This window comes from Camelus ferus, chromosome 18 (genome assembly GCF_009834535.1).
Source record: "Camelus ferus isolate YT-003-E chromosome 18, BCGSAC_Cfer_1.0, whole genome shotgun sequence".
Classification (NCBI taxonomy): domain Eukaryota; kingdom Metazoa; phylum Chordata; class Mammalia; order Artiodactyla; family Camelidae; genus Camelus; species Camelus ferus.
The window spans coordinates 24451678-24469097 of record NC_045713.1 but is presented as its reverse complement, the minus strand read 5'-3'; the positions used below and the strand labels follow the sequence as shown (position 1 = coordinate 24469097).

General features: G+C 41.2%; 1 protein-coding gene across 3 annotated transcripts in view; it reads right to left on the bottom strand.

Moving 5' to 3' along the window:
- Window positions 1-17420, bottom strand: part of RBFOX1 (RNA binding fox-1 homolog 1) — a 1962586-nt gene that overhangs the window by 91565 nt on the left and 1853601 nt on the right. For all 3 annotated transcript variants that reach the window (XM_032460724.1, XM_032460725.1, XM_032460726.1), the window contains one exon: window positions 9349-9402. In XM_032460724.1, coding sequence (XP_032316615.1) covers window positions 9349-9402 — 54 coding nt within the window. The remainder of the gene's footprint in view (window positions 1-9348; window positions 9403-17420) is intronic.

Genomic DNA, 17420 nt, shown 5'->3' with positions numbered 1-17420 from the left:
GCAATTCAAGTTAAAACATAAAGAAAAAAAAATGAAATCACTTCATTTTTGAAATCTCTGGTAATTTGCTTTTTGACAAAACCAGGAGACAAGTTTTAGAATAGCTGGCCACCGTCTGGTAATCTGAGGTCTGGCAGGAGTCACCAGTCTGTGGGCTTGGTGGGCAGACACCGATGGGGTCTTACATCTTTCCATCTTCCAGGGCTTAGCTCACACATATTCCTCATGATAAGACTCTTACTGGTTTTGAGTGTGGATCTGGGTGCTAACTCATCACTAAGTATTCTCGCTTATTTTAATTTTGTATTATTTTAATTTTTAATGAGAGCTTTCAATGGTTGTTGACCACTCAAAGGATAAGTTCCAGAATCCAGGTTCCTTTGTTTGGTCTTATCAGGTCTTTTGTAACTTTTCTCTGCCAGGTACTCTCTGATCTCAACAGATCTACACTTCTCAGCCTTTAGAGGAACCTGATTTTGCCTCAGAAATTCCCATTTCAAGTGAAGACCAAGTATCTGTATTTATTTTTGTTTTCTTTTTTTAAACTTTTCTCAATGGATTCTGAAGATAAAGGTTGAGAAACTCCTTTGGGCTCTACCAAACTCCTACAGGAATCTCCTCTCTGCTTTCTTCCCTGGAAACTCTTACTCCTTCCAGATCTAACTTGTGGCACCTCTTTTCATGCAGGGAGAATTGCCATTTTCCAGTATTCTGGGAGGTAGCATCCTTTATTATACCCCGAGTTTATCCGTCTGCATCATTCACTGCCCTGCCAAATTCTGGAGGGAAGGACTGCTGTCCCAGCACCTACCACAGTGCCTGGCACTTCCCAGGCCCTCAAAGCGGCAACTCTGAGTTAAAGGATGAATTAGTGGAAGCCAGTGAGATGTGTGAATATATACTTAGCCTCTCTCTTTGGCTCTTCCTCAATGGACATCATGCAACTGTGTGACAGCCACCTAACCTCGTGGGTTCATGCAGTACTGTGTAACTGCTACCAAAGGAGGATGCTACAACACACACGTGCATGCATGCGCGCGCACCCCCCCCCCCACACACACGCAAATAACATAAAACAAAACAAAAACCCTCCCCAGGGCATAAGCTTTGTGTTTATCAAAACTGGAATATCTAACCAGGGTCAGCAAAGTGGGACCAAGGCTTTCTCCTTTTCCGTAGTGGGGAAGTGGGGAGAAGATGACTATTTCATGATACATGAAAATTACCTGAAATTTAAATGTCTGCATTTTAAAATAAAGTTTTATTGGAACACAGCTGTGCCCACTCCTTTATGTGTTACTGATGGCTACTTCTGCGCTACAACGGCAGAGTTGAATAGTTGAGGCAAAGACCATATGGCTTGTAAAGCTGAGAATATTGACCAACTGATCCTTAACTGAAAAAGTTTGCAGGCCCCTGCTCTAGGCCAAAGATCCTCGTGTTCTATCCTCTTTCATAAGTAAATTCAGCTTCATCTTTTCTTCTCGAGTCAGCCAACACAGCAGTACGTCTTGGCTTACATCCTCCTCCTCCTCCTCACCGGTACCATCATTATCACCGTTGTGTTCTATTCTGAGCTTACCATCTCTATTATCTTTTCTTTTCTTTTTTTAAATAATGTTGGGCTTAAAAGGGTTACCTCATCGGGGCTGGGCATCTCAGATCTTTCACATTCCTCCCAAAGGCTGGTCTTTAGGATTGGCCCTCACTCAAGTCCTGGGAGATGAGTTCTCAGCCCTGGGAATAGTCTAGCTGATGGGGCTATCCTGGGATGCCTGTGGCCTTGGGCCACCCAGTCCCAGTGTGATAAGACAGTTTGTGGGAGCAATGTGATATCTGGTGAGTGCTTATGTTTGCTCTTTGGGCTAATGAAGGTTTGAGTAGTTGAGGTCCATCATGTGGGTGCTCCATGTCTATTTGACAAGCTCCTGAGAAAAACCCTGGACACTGAGGCTCAGGGGACCCTCCCTGATTGGGGGTGCTTGGCACGTGCTGTCACACATCTTTGCTGGGAAAATTAAGCACATCGTGTGACTTGACAGGGAGAGGACACCTCAGGAGCTCCTCATCACTTATCAAGATTTTAGGCCAGATCATTCTTTGTGGTGGGGAGTGGTCCTGTGCATTGTGGGAAATTTTGCAGCACCCTTAGCCTCCACTCATAGATGCCGGTGGTGAACACCCTTCCCCCAAGATATGACAGTGAAAAATGTCTCCAGAAGTAGCCCAATTCCCCTGGGTGGAGGTAGGGCCAAGATCTCTTCCAGTGAAAAACCATCAATCCAAGACATTGGATTAACTAAAGCCTGTGTGGGAGATAACTTGCAGTAAAAAGGAACCATCTTTGGAGTAAGATATGCAAAGGTATGGGTTTGGATCCAGCTTTTTAACCTTTGCAGTCAACAATCTTGGGCACCTCAACTTCATTGGATTTCTACTTTATCTTCAAGAGGAAGAAAATGGCACTAATCCTGCAAAGTTGCAATCTCTGTAAACGTATGCCAAGATCGAAACATGGAGGCTGGGCATGCAGCTGGTGATATTAAATGCAAAGGTTACTAATTGTCATTGTATTCCATGACCTAATGAACAGAAGGCATCTCATCTCCAACTGAGAAAGTTGCATCCCAAGATGGTGGAAAACATGGGCTTTGAGGTTAGAAAAAAAGACCTTTATATAGTACACAGATGTTTCACATACTAGTTCTGTGATTTAGGGAATGAGATAAACTCTACACAAAGCCTTGGTTTCATAATTTCTGTAATGAAGACAGTGCTGCAACATTTTACTGAGAACTGGAGGAGACGCAGAGTGCCCGGCACAGGGTGACTGCCCCGAGCTGGCTTATGATGCTGATGTTTTGAGTTGCTCAGTATATGGATGATTCAGCCTTAGCACCTTCCCTATGAAATTTATCCGGAGCCAGATATTAGAACCTCATCTTCCTCCCACAGCCTAGAGGTGGGGGCTTCCGCCTACAAGGACCATCCTGTCCCTCCCTGCTGATTGGCGGGGAGCACTCCTTGACAGACTTTCTTTCCACGGAACAGAATGGGGACTCATTCATTTCGGAAATGCAGTTTTCAGCACATAAGCAAGTTCTGATCCTTTTTGAAGATGAAAAACCCCCACAGGCTCCATCAAAGCCGAGCTGCATTCCCTCTGTGGGATGGGAAAGGATGCAGAGAAAAATTAAGGCCAAATGTGGGCAGGGATGGAATGAAATCTGATAAGACAGACGAGGGGAGGGGAGGAGAGAAGCAAAGTGAATTGCAACCGAGAGGGGAGGCAAAGGTAAACAGATGTATGAGATAAACCCTTTGAAGTGGAACATTTCCAGGCTGAAAATCCTTTGCTTGGGGACTTAAATCTGGACTCTTCTGTTCCAGTTCAGTGAAGTGCACTGTATTTGAATCTGGCAGATGTGTAAATTACACAAAACACCACCGCGCCAAAGGTCGTTGTTCAGAAAGAGGAGCTCCTTACGGCCACAGCTCCGAGTCCAGTAGAGGCTGGTCCTCTGGGTGGACATGGGAGACTTTAGAGCCATGAGGAACACCTGAGTATTTGCTGCTTGGAGGGGCTCGGGGTGGTAGCAGGTACCTTTCAAACCTACATTACATTCTTTTAGGATGCGAAGGAGGTCACCCCTAACAGGGCATGCTTTGTACTCAGTATTTTATTAGTTTATACCAAGCCCAACCCAAAGTCTAGGACTGTGACCAATAAAAGAAAAGCAACTTATGTCAGATGATCCCAGGTTCTGGACAAATTCTTTTTCTTTCTTTCTTTCTTTCTTTCTTTCTTTCTTTCTTTCTTTCTTTCTTTCTTTCTTTCTTTCTTTCTTTCTTTCTTTCTTTCTTTCTTTCTTTCTTTCTTTCTTTTCTTTCTTTCTTTCTTTCTTTCTTTCATTCTCTCTCTCTCTCTTTCTTCTTTTCAGACGGTATTGTATCCAAATTGCAGGAACGGAACTGGAAAGAAGTCCTTCCAAAGGTGTGGCTAAAGGTCATTCTCTTGACTGTAATAGACTCAGTGAAGTGAGATGGGGGCAGCAACTGGGACGGAGACCTACATCTACCTTCTTCTGACCTAATTCTTAGATGAATCATGGTTCTCAGTGGCCAAAAGCCCATAGAAAACCAATACTTTTGTATGGCTAATCCAAGGTCAAATACAGCTGCCCTTTCGAGATACGCAATCACAGAGGGCTACATCCATCCCCTTCAATTTTAACCTTTATATTGAGATCTCAATCCACTTTCCCATCCCCTAGCCTGGTATCAGATCATGTGGTCCACGGCCAGGCTTTTGCCGACGTGGACACAATCAATCCAGGTGACTCCAGTGATCACACTGATCTCTTATATTTTTATCTTACTTTATAGTCAATAAAGTTCCTTTACACTCATTATCTTATCTGATCCTCTCTGTAACCCCAGGATAACCTAGTTTCAAGACCTGACCAATTTTCAAATGTGACTTTGCAGCCAGGTGTTATGCACTTCTTTTAAGACCTGTCGTTTTGCTTCACTCCCCCAAACCAGAAATTCTTATTTTCAGGAGGACTATCCACTCAGGACCACCCCCCTGCGTCCCCCAAATCCTGCTACTAATAACAGTGCCACCAAGACTATCATTCATTGTCGTCTTCAAGGTTTTTGAGTTGATTTACTCAGCATCTCCCTACTTTTGGCCTTAACTGTGTGTTTCTTGTCACCAGGACCTAACTCTATCTCAGATCTGCATTGCATTGGAAGACCTTTTCCTTTCCCTATTGATCACGACTCGTGGAGTAATTCAACTCAATTCCAATTTTCCTTTGCAGGCGGGGAGCTCCCCATCCACAGAAGTGAGTTATGTGTGTTCGAGTGGTGCATCTTATGAATCTTGTTAAGCTTTGCTGCCTTATAGCCCCACTGATGGAATATTTAATCACAGAAATGAGTTGGCAGATATGATATACAGTGTGGGTGAGCTTTGCAGCGATCTTAACCAGCAATTGAGAAACGGGTGAATTTGCCATTTGTCAGTACCATGTCGACAACGGTGTATAGCCTTCTGTTATTTATTTTTATTTTGTTTTACTTACGTATGAAGATTAAAGGTGCTTTCAACCAACAGTTTCGTTGGCTAGATAATCATGATTATCCCTAAAGGACATCACTTAAAAAAAATGTTTTTATTAGATGGTAAAGGGAACTTCTCACAATGATGGGGAAACTGTAAGAATTCTTGTTAAAGCCTCCTTATCAGGCTTCTTAAAAACACTATTTCTAATTATACTAAATAACTTGGGAAATATTCCTTTGAACAGATATTTGCAGATACTATACATCTATATACAATACCTTCAATTTTAGTTAGACTCTAAAATGGAATGCCCGTAGACACAGGCTAAAGTCTTTGAAACTCACCTGGGTGTTTTTTTCCCCTTGACTTATCAATCATTTGTCTTGAGAATAAGCCTCAAAGAGTCTGAGGATGATTAAGCTTAGGAAAAATAATCAATGCTGCTCAGCTTTATAGGAAAACATCCATTTGTCTTTGGAAAAGATTTATATATGTTCATGGAATATGCTCATTTAGGTCTGTCTGCTTCTGGGAGACGGGTCCTGGATAAGCACTTAAAAGAGTTCTTCCAGGTACGACTGGATGAGAGTTCAGAAAAACCACCCCAAATGAAAGACCTTTTCTGACAGTTTTCTAAATGCTTCCCCTGGAACACGAGTGCGAGGGAGAGTGCATGTCATAATTTATCAAAGCAAATTAATACTGTTCAGCTAGTAATTAAAGATCCTCATTAAGAGGTGTAACCCCACCCCCACCCTGCGTTAGCAATAAAAATGCACTCAGGGCATCAAGAGGTTATATACAAAAATCAATAACCTGCCATTTTATAATTAAAGAGAAAATAAATGTTAGGGGAAAGTCCACTAAATTAGGAAAATTACCTTTAGGAGAAATTGAAAATATTGATTTTAATTTACAAAATATGTGAACTTCTTGCGCCCCATTCTGAGAGACAATTGGAGGCTGGGTTGTTAATTCCACATAAGCTTCAGAAAATCAATAATTATACTACAGGAATATTATGATATTTGTCATTAACACAGAATCTTATATATAGCAATGACTCGTAAAATCAGGCTGGCTTTCTATCTCAGGCAGATACAGGGCTGGCTTGCTACATATCCACAGCGAACCGATGACAAGCCCTTCATTTCAGCTTTGAGGCACATTCAAAATTGCAAGATAATTCCAGATGATTTTTACAGTTGGGGAAATTTAAAATGCCCCCTAACTTCTCAGTCATGGGTATTTGAATGGATAACATTAGTAATTATACCTGGAGATGGACATGAATACATTATACGTCTCTGTGTTGCAGATACACTTTCCATGGATACAAGTGCCTGAAACTTCAGATTTAAGTGAGCTGGATTCTCAATGTTTATGGGTCTCCGAGTATGTCAAAGGAATTGTTCTGGAGTGTTGAATGTGCAGCCTTTCCCCTCATTTCTGAATATCATGAACTCTGTCTACCTACGTATACAAATATACAGGCAAAAAGAGAATGCTTCTGATTAAGGAAGGACAGATATTGGCAACACCAAACACTTCAGCTTTCTCAAGTGACACTTTATCTGTGCTCCACTTTTTTTTAGATTGTGAGTTTACTGGAACAGCTCATAGAAATAATTATTTGGTTGTCCAGGCTCCTAAAAGAATCCCCCTGACACAACCAGTGAATGTGGTGGTGGCAGTGGTGGCGGTGGCGGTGGTGGTGGTGTTGGTTGAAATAATCCAATATGATGACCTCACTTCTGTTAATTGGACTAGTTTTGACCCAGCAGTAGCATGCTCTGCTGTCACAGGACACAGTCAATAAAAACTATGACTTTCAACCTTCATAAAAAATAAAGCAGAGTAACCTGCTTGCAAAGGCTTTTAATTTCAATTCCAAGTGGCTTCAGACCAGCTGTGAAATCTCAGCCCCGTGATGCAAACTCGTTGGTACCTTAGTTTCTTCATTTGGAAAATTACTGTGAGGATTCAAATACACATTAATTTAGGTAAAGCACTTAGAACCAGGCCTGGCCATAAACGTTTTCAGGAAACAGTAACCCTCATTATAACTTATTCTCTCCCTAGAGTCCAAGGATCGAACTTCTGGGGCAGGGCCCAAGGCTCATTTGAATGGCTGTGCTAATGTTCTAAAAGTTACGCAGATTCACTTGTTCTTGTATGTATATGTCACTCTGAATTGTTTCTTGTCTTACTGTCCTCTTAAGCACCCACAGATATGCACAGAGGTTTGCAACCCCGTGTAAAGGAGATATTTGGTGTTTTCCTGGTTGCTTGAGCCAAAGGTGACCAGCAATGACATTGCACGGGGCCAGAAAAATGCATTTTCCTCCCTATTACAATTACAGTGCACACATTTATACTCTACCCTTTCACAGGACGGTTGCTTGCTTCTTGCTCCTGATCCCATTATTCGGGGGGGGCGGGGGGACACGCACGTAGACGCGTGCACCTGCGCACATGCCGAGAACCTGCCTCTGCTTCATCCTGGGGGTTCCATTCCACTGGGCAGTGCCTGCAGACGCACAGAGGCTGCTGCCCAGCTTTCTCCTTGCCTCTTTGGGGGACTTCACTTCTTTGAAGCTTTGGACAAGGATGTACCCCAGCAATACCTGTGTCCCCTGAATGGATATGCTGAGAACTGAAAGACTAGTCTTCTCATGAATTAAGAAAAGAATCGAAAAGAATCTCTTAGTCTAGTGCTACACTCAGAATCCAGCAGAACCAGCTCTCTGTCAACTTGCCCCCTATGGCAGACAGATGGAATATTAACTTATTTATTTTTATTTACTCAACATTTATATAGTTGCTAGCTATGCACCAAACACTCTTCATTTATTAACCCCTTGTCATTCTTAGAAACACCTGTGAGTTTGTTACTAGTATCATCTCCCATTTAACAGATGAAGACACTGAGGCACAGAGAGGTTAAGTAACTTGCGTAGAGTCACACAGCTGGCAAGTAGAGAGAGGAACCAGAATTCTGTCCTTGTGCTGTCTGAGTGTGTTGTCCATGTTCCTCACCCCTCTATGTGTCCTCTCAGGAAGTGGATCCCACCAGATAATCATGGAAAGCCTTAGAGCTACGTTTCTTCTCCCCCATAAGAGTCAACACAACTACTTGCCTCTTGTAGAATCCCTGGATGTAACCCAGGCTTGTGGTCAGATTCCCATATGAAGAATAATTACAGATATTGCCTACCTAAAATACAGAACTCAGGTATCACATTGGGCTTTCCCAGGCTTACCATTTTATTTTTAAATCAAGTTGGTTATTGCATTAAAGTAGCTAAGTTTCCTATGTTCCTTTGACATCCACTAGGGTTGATGGTTAGTTTCAGGAAAATGATAGAAGTTGGGCATCTTGGAAGAGACAAAGGAAGGGTGTGACTTACTGTATCAAGAGATCGCTAAGTGAAGGGATCTAGACCAGTGGGTCATTTATTTCTCCTTATTAAAAAGCAAAGGCCATATCAAAGCAAGACTTCTTTTCAACAACCATGTGGCAAATCTACTAAGGTTCTCATGTGTTCAATGTAGCCTGGCTCATGAGCAGGAAAATTAACAGGCAGAAGTCACGGGCTAAGCTAAGCAAAAATCTCAGCCCCACTTTGCTTCTGGGTTACTCTCTTCCCAGATTTGATGACCAAGTTTTCTGGGACAGTGGATTTGAGTGGCAGGTGGTGGGTGGCAGGGAAGGGATGAGGAGAGAGAGAGGTCCTTGAAGCAGAGGAAAAATGGAATTGCTAAGGGAAATCACTTCATGGAGAAAGGACAACTTAGCGTTTCCAGTTTTCTAAGTAATGTTTCTCTTTGCAATTCCAACTCCCTGCCACATTATTGGGATAATTAAGCCAACTCTGCTTTGCCAAGGGGAGAAAAAAATGCAACTCCAAATGGAAACGTATGGCTAAGAAAAACCACACTCAGGCACATTGAAATAAAATGGGCGTGAACAGCTCTACGTTTGTTCAATATGCTCTTGAACAAAGTCTCAATGCTTTTTTTTGAGGCAAAATCAATGTAAATGTCATAAGGAGCTCCATGCTTACACCACATTGTAACTCAAATGACTCCTCTCTATTTTTTTTTAAAGAGTTTTAAATGCTTTTGGTTCCGCCCCCCCCCCCCCAAATCATTCAGAACTTGCTAGGATAGGAATTTACTGGTTCAGACAGTTTTATGCAACCCATTCTTTAGTTGGCAGGCAAAGCACATTTAGAAAAGACCAAGAAGACATCATGCAAAGAGAAACTCTTTACCTGCATAGAATTCGGGACTGTAGACTGCACCCACAACTGGATTCAATTTCCAGCCTTGAAATAAATATACAAAAACATTATTATCACATTTGATGCAACAACTTATATCATTGAAAACTAACCGTAAATCAAACAGGTTGGTATTTTTTTTTTAATTTTAAGATTTGGAGGATATATAGTTTGGGCAGGCATAAAAATATTTGAAAACTATATATATAGGAAAAATAGATTTATGTCCTTTTTAAAATTTTCTGCCAATGCAAGTTAATAATATGGAAACTACTGACCAGCTACAAATGAACCTTTTGAAAATGATGTGGTAATTAATTTTTCCCCCGTATCGATACTTTCTAGAGCTCTTACAATAATTTAAAGTTTTTGTCTTCTTTCATGGGTAATCCATCCCATCTTCCCTTTGTATTCAGTTCAAAAAATTTTGGAAGCTTGCATAAACAGAATTCTTTGCAGAAACATTCCTATATGTGTCTTTCCTAATTATGACCCCAGAATCTCTTATAGAATCCCAAAGCGCTTATGGAACCCCAAAGAAAATGACAATTACCCACTAGAGATTAAGTGTGCAATACATTTCAGAGGATTCAAGAACCATACAAATTCTTAATCGATGCATGATATCTAAGGTAACTTTCAAATAACCTGTATATAGGATTAACAGAATCCTGCAATTTTCCAAATGTTCTGGATGGAGCATTTTCTGCAAAATCAATCCTCGCCCTTTAGAAATGTTCACCCAAGGAAAAAGCAAACAACAAACAAGAATATTTACAAATTGAGAAGCTACTATATCACACACTCCTTGGGCCTTACTTAGGGAACAACTTCAAAAAATGAACACATTTTAGGGTGTGGTGAGCCCTTCCTGCTCCTGCTGGTAAGTCTTAATGAACGCATCCATTATAGAATTCCTGAAAGACAGAGAGGACAGGTGGGCTGCCTTTTGGGCAAAACCCTGTGTCCTTGGGCTGAGAGTCAAACACTGGAGGTCCTTCACTAAATGCTCCTAAGGAAAGGCAATGATGACAGTTGGGATGTGAAAGAAGGTATTTCTGGCAAGGAGAACTCTCTGAGCTCTTCCCAGAGAGGAGACGTGTGACATCTCATTGTCTGGTCTAGGTGATGTGCTGAGATCTGAAAACAATCTACTGATCCACTAAGGAAGACAGAAGACAGGGGCTCAGTATCGCAATAGATGGGCCCCTGGATGGACCTAAGAACTTCCTGGAACTTTCCAAGGATGTTTTGTTTCTAAAAACTCTCAGTTACAATTTGAATAAACTAGCTGGTTTATTTCTAGGGTTTTCCAGGGGATTATCCAGGGGAGGCATATTAACAGAAACTCTTGGCCACCATTTTAGACCAACAGAAAGAGATAAAACTCTGAGACATGTTGTTCCAGTGGTTTCTGAAACTCCACACTGTCACTTTCCTCTCCTATAGTAACCAAATCTTGTCTTCTAGAAGTTTCTATAGTAGTACAAAAAATAAAGATTACCCCGGACACTTCAGACTATGTGCTTTATAAATGCGGAAAATGACTTCCATTTGGCCAACTGAAATTCACTGCTTCCTAAAAAAGAAAATACCCAACTTCTGAGGACATGAGGATTAATGTCCACATTTCAAGTCAACTGGAATCTAAGAGAAAATAGAGCAAACTGGTTGCAAATAAAGCTTCAGGGTTATCTGGACATATTTAATGTTCTCTTTCTAGTCCTTCACATAAGTCTAGAGTTTGTGAACAAATTCTGTATGAAGCCATATTCAACGAATAATTAAGTTATTAATTTATGTCTCCTCTTCTTCCCTCTGTGCTCCATCGTACACCCTGCTTATGCCCCTTCCTTTTACTGATAGTGGAGACAGGGTCTTTTTGACACCGTACTTTCTTGTATGCATTCTTATTAACTCCCTTAAATAACTCTTTTTTTTGCACACAAGGCTGGGACACACCATTCACTGAATGTGGACTCACTGATTAACTTTGATGTAATGTTCAAAGATTGTGAGTTACGCTAATGGTCTTTCATTTTTCTCAGAGAAACAGATTTTTCAGCGATATCTAACACTGCCTAGAAATCACGTTTCTCTCTATCATCCTCTTTCTTTGGGCCAAGAAAACTCCTACCTGTCGATTTATCTATCTGTCCACCCTTCCATCCATCCATCCATTCATCTCTATCATCTCTCTCTATTATCTATCTGTCTATTGGCTGATCAATCGACTAGCTCTGGACAAAGCTAACCTGATGTCCTCTTAGGGCATGCTACTTCATGCCACTATCTAACTATCAGTTATCTACTCATTCAGCAAGTCTACAGGTGGAAAACTTTCATTCAATATAAAAATAATAGAAATGAAACGATACTCTCCCTCATAGGAGAGCTGTGTCATCTCACATTTGCAACTATTCACTGAGAGAGGTAACTGATAAGATCTCCTTTACAAGAAACCACCTGGGAATCTATGAGAAGCCAAATGAAATGAGACTGCGCAGGTAGCCACGGGAACATCAGTGCAGACTTCCCCTGCTTTCCATCACTGGTCCTCTCTCCTAAATAAGGCTGCTCTCTTCACATGGTAGGAAACTTTCTGAACCATATCTCAGGCATGAAAACCCAACTTCTCATCTCCCTCCTCCCCTGAAGTGGATTCCTCACCAAGTCTTCCCCCTTCAGTAAATGGCATCTCCAAACAGTTGGTCCCTTAAAACAAAATTCTTGATCAATAATTCCTTGATTCTTCCCTTACCATCATATCCCATGTAGAACCCATTAGAAAATCCTATTGGTTAGACTTTGAAAAGCTGTTTCCTCTTGTTTTGTTTCCCACCCTTGCCAATGCTACCATCCCAGCCCAAGACATCGCCATGTCTTACCTGGACAAGTTCATGGCAACCAAGTCCTAACTCTCACCTAACTACAGTGACACTGGCCTTTATGACCTTTGGAAAACCCAAGATCATTCTAGACCATTCTGTGGATTGCAACCACTGTTTGCTCCGCTTGGAGACCTCTCCCCAGTTCTCAAAGTTTACCTTGTATCATTTGGGTCTCCAGTGTCTTCCCAGGGCTGGCTACCTAATGCCACTTCCCTCTCTACAATTAGGGCTACTTCCTGGTTCAATTCCCAGTTTTGTTTTCTGCATAGCTGTTAACACCACCTGGGTTTATCTTGTTCCTTTCTTTGCTTGTTCTTAATTGTTTTTATAACTATTCACCTTCATTAAAATTAATGGTGAAGTGAGCAGGTCTGCTGTTCAATGTGAATTCTCAACATCTAAAGCTGAGTTGGGCAAACAGTCGGTGCTCCATAAATATTTACTTAGTTTGACTGTAAAGGAACGGAAGGAATAAAAAGTTTTTTCTAAAACTTGTTCCAAGGGTTCTATTTCCTTCCAACCTCCAGTGACCTGCTTCCTTGTATACATCTAATAAAGAAGAACCCTGTTAGGGGTGACCGTCTTCAAGGGAAAGGCAGTAAGAATGCAGCCCTTGAAAATCACCTCTGCTCAGACTTAACAGGGCTCTTTCAGGCTTATGCAAATGCATGCAAATCACACGCAAATGGCCCCCTCATCCCTGTGACTCCTTCTAGTACCTGGAAGAGACCCTTGGGATCACCCTGCTGGAGACAGGAGCCTGCGCTGTCAGGAAGACAGACAAAATGATCCCAGTTTTAATTTCTCAGGCAGTTTGTGTACGTCCCCAGGCCTTGCAAATTCAGAGATTTTGATCAAGGACATTAAACTGAACAATGAGGCTTACAACAAGAGAACAGCTGATAAAGCCCACTGCTCCCAGCCTCCCAGGGCCCCCCACACAACAACGGAATGGATCAGAGACCTGACATGTGGGGGGGTCTCACTCTATGTTAGACACTGGAGCTGTTTAGAGAGACCCCTGTGTGGTCTGGCCTCAAGGGGCTGTATCCAAATCAGTGCTCTCCTCCTCAGATTTAGCTTCTCAAAAGTCAGCTGCCAGCCTTCTGTAGAAAATGCTGGCCAAAATCCCCAGTGTTAACCACAGCGATATTAAAAGACAAGTCTGAATGGGCACACACAAAAATCTGCACATGCCTCCTCTAGGGCTTTGCTGAGTTGGCTATCCAACAAACACATTCAAGAAAGCACCTGTAAATACCCAACAGGGGTTTCCAAAAAAGTGTACCACTGCTTTCTAAAGACACGTACCGACGATGCCAGGGACCCGGGAATTGAAATGGCGCAGGAGGCAATGCCCCAAAATGAAAAGTCAGGTGCCCGTTGAGCCTGGTTCGCTCGGTAATTTTTTTTCAATACATATTCATTGTCAACATTTAGATTTCATCTAAAATACAGGATTTCTGCTTCTCTTCAAACATGAGTAGAAATGACATCCTCAGATTAGGAATCTACATGGACCAATTTGCTGGGGGTGACCAGGGACCACCCCACTTAACCCCCCAGTTAATCTGCTCCCAATTATATGCCTGGCTTGGAGTCCAAATGACAGCAATCTTTTATTGTTACCCTGTGCTGCTTTTTTTTTCCTTCTAGTAGAGAAATATTTCACTTTTTACAGTATGAAAATGAAAGCCCCAAAAGGCTGCGAGTTTCTCAGACCCTCTGTTTGCTTATTTATTTTACCTGCCCAGCCTCCGTTGGCACCTGAATATTTGATCCTTAAACTAGCATGTCTATCAGGAAATTCAGCTTACTATGTCCAGAAAAAAGGAACAAGATGGCTACTTATTATTTGGATTATTGCGTAATTAAAATTTTCAGGCACTTTGCACACCTGCCCCTGTGTTGAGTACCTTATCTTCCATAATAATCACAAATACCCTGTGTAGTAGGTCCCATGATATCTGCAGATTCCACACTAGAGAGCTGGTATGTGGAGAGTTTCAACAGCCTGCCTGCTGTTCAGTAGCCAGTGAAAGGCATAGCTGATACAAAATCTACCTCTCTTACAGTTTTGGATCTTTTTGTCCGGTTTTCATCCTTCCTAAGATCTCTGAGAAAATAAAAGAGCTACATTCAATACCCATGCTTCTCCAACATCCAGGAAATCCCTGACAATCTGGTTCTCATCTTGTTTTGCAGAGGAAACATTTGATCTCCAGCGAGCACAGTAAACCCTAACTCCTCTCTGAGAGTTGGTGTCTTCAGGAAAAATCAGCAATACAGAAATCGCCCAATTCCCCTTTTGTGGAGCTTTCTGATGGGGAGGGTTTCCAGATCCCTACATGTTATTCTACAGCTTTTTCTTATGTCCAAGTTCCAATGTCTTGGAAAAATTAAATCTGCATCGTCCACGATATTATTAATCGTGGTCCTCTAGCCGTGTGTCTCATTGTGTTCAGAGTCTGGTTTTATTCATCGTTGGAAACTTTGCAGCTGCTTAAAGTTTTGCTGGAAACTTGATTGAAGGAATACATGGATGTGATGCTGGCATTGATAGTGGTATTTTACCATTTGAAGATGACCTCAAAATTTGATGACTCCAGGAATGCGTGATTTTGTTGAAGCTAAGTTTGATGATTTGTGAGAATGAATGAGGTAGCTAATGAATGAATTTCATGAGTTACTTGTTTTATTTCAATGCCACTTCATTGGTCCTCACTTCTCTTCCCCCCGCCCAGCTTCACTGAGGGATAATTGGCAACTACATTTATCTATATTGAAGGTGCACAATTTGTTGATTTGATGTGCATATACATTATAAAATTTTGCCACAATCACGCTAGTTAACATATCCATTATCTCCCATAGTTACCACCTGCTCGCTCTTACCTTCCTTCCTTCCTTCCTTCCTTCCTTCCTTCCTTCCTTCCTTCCTTCCTTCCTTCTTCCCCTTCTTGTGATAATATCCCCCCTTATCATAGTGACTCTTGTTAAGGCTCTGAGAGGGCTCCATATCTTTTCAGTTATGTCAGACTGCAATTTATGTGAAAATGTATTTGTAGTGATGATACTTAAGAATTAAGAAAAAATTGAGAACTCCTTTCCTTGAGTACCAAAAATTCTCCATGATGCCCTCTATAGAGGCCAACCGTGTTTATGCAGTTAGGATTTGCATTGGTGTTTTAAGTCAGTTCTACTGTGACTATCCATCCACTCCTTAGGTACCCGACTTAGTCCAGAATAAGCCTATGAGTTGCCCTCCTTTCAGATACATAGATGACAGCCCCACATGACTTCCTTATTTCTGGAAACTGAGAAGGCATGATTCCCTGGACTTGGATGTGGGATGTTTATGCCAACATGTGGCAGGGAATTTGGGGCTGCACATTGAATAATCATTTTGTTATCATAGCCAGTTGCTTGAATGCAGTTTTGTAAGATGACGGGGGAAGTGAGGCACTCATAAAACACGAGCATGGCCACAAGATTTTGTTATTTCATAATAAAAGCAAGACTTCACTAATGACTTCATGTCATCTGGACTCAAATTTTATACCTTTACAACAGGAATAACTACGTCTTCTTTATAGGACTTCATGCTTCTAAAGTGCTTGACATAATGTCATGCAGTCAATGTTCTAGAAATGTCGGCTATTAATGAATAAGCTTTGAATTGTGTCTCCAAATCCCACAGGTCCAGTTTTCAGTCCCTGGGTAAGACATCGATCAATAACCCTTTCTTTAAAATAAATATGCATACCTATGGCTTAAGGAATAATAGTTGGCTTCCCTTCCTTCATGTTCTCACATAAGCAGCACACATAAATACCTATACAGATGCGTGAAAACATGTGTGCATGTAACACACACACAAATGCTACTTCATAATTAAAGAAAATGGCCAATAGTCAGGTTGTTGTCATTGCTGACCAACTCTGGCAATTGGCAGAACTATCATGTTTACCCAAGAAGGACTTCCTGACACATAAATCTGAGGTTTGCTTCATTTCTGGACTGGGCATTCAAAGTCTGTTGTGGAAATTTTCTATACCATTTAAGGATAGGGCTGGGGTTGTTGGAACTGGGAAAGTGGGTCAGAAGAATAAATAATTCTTCTGGCCTTTCACCTTAGAGCCCCCTTTTATAGTGAGGGTATATTTCTGTGTAATGGTGCCCCTTTTAATAATAAGAACAAACTGACTTAAGGAAAAATTGGTAGCTATTGGCACAAGAAAGAAGAAAAAACAAAAATAAAACTACCAAATGTTAATACTATTTTTTGTAACAGAAAAAAATCATTCGTCAGTATGGATGGTTGGTATAAAGCCATATATTCATTTTATGGAATATTATGTTCCCACTAAAAAGAATGAATTTAGTCTGTGTGTATTAACACTGAAAGAATTCCATATTAATTTATAAAAGCCAACATCTGCCTTAATTTAGTTAAAATCGTGCTATACATGTAATTTTTTTTTTTACTTTTAAATGTTTCATTCATTATGAGGCCCTTCATAGTCTTCTTCCTGCTCATTTTAATGGGTATAATATGCCACTAAGCTCCAACTTTAACTTACTATGTTACATTCTTTCTAGTTTTGGTACAATTAAGTGTGTGATTAGCATATCAGCAGCCTTTCTCCCCAAATATCTTGAGACATTTATTATGAGAAAGATTAAAGAATCAAAATGTTTGGATATTTTAAATAACTCTTCACTTCTATGTAAATCCTTGTTGTGAAGCATTTTGAGATGTCTCCTTCTTGAGTAAGGGCAGAAATGCGTTGTCCCAAAGGGGTCTGCAATACACAACAACATTCTCATCTGCCCCCAAATGGCACGAAGCCACCCACAAGGACACACGTAATGCACCACTGCATTCTGTTCTCACTGTGAAACTCGTCACCAGGGACCCTCCAAGCCACTTCAAAAGCCTAATAGCACCAGCCAAGATTCAAAGCCAGAACTAAATTCTGCAGTCCCACCTCCAAGAATGATTAGTGATCCATGTGGAGGTGGTGATTAAAAAAAAAAGAAGCAAATAGAACTTGCATCTTTCTTCAACTTACTATAATGGCAACAGATTAAATTACCCAAGTAATTCTCAAATAATCACTATATCTCACCCCAAGTGGGAGTTATTCTATACAGACTGAAAGGACATGT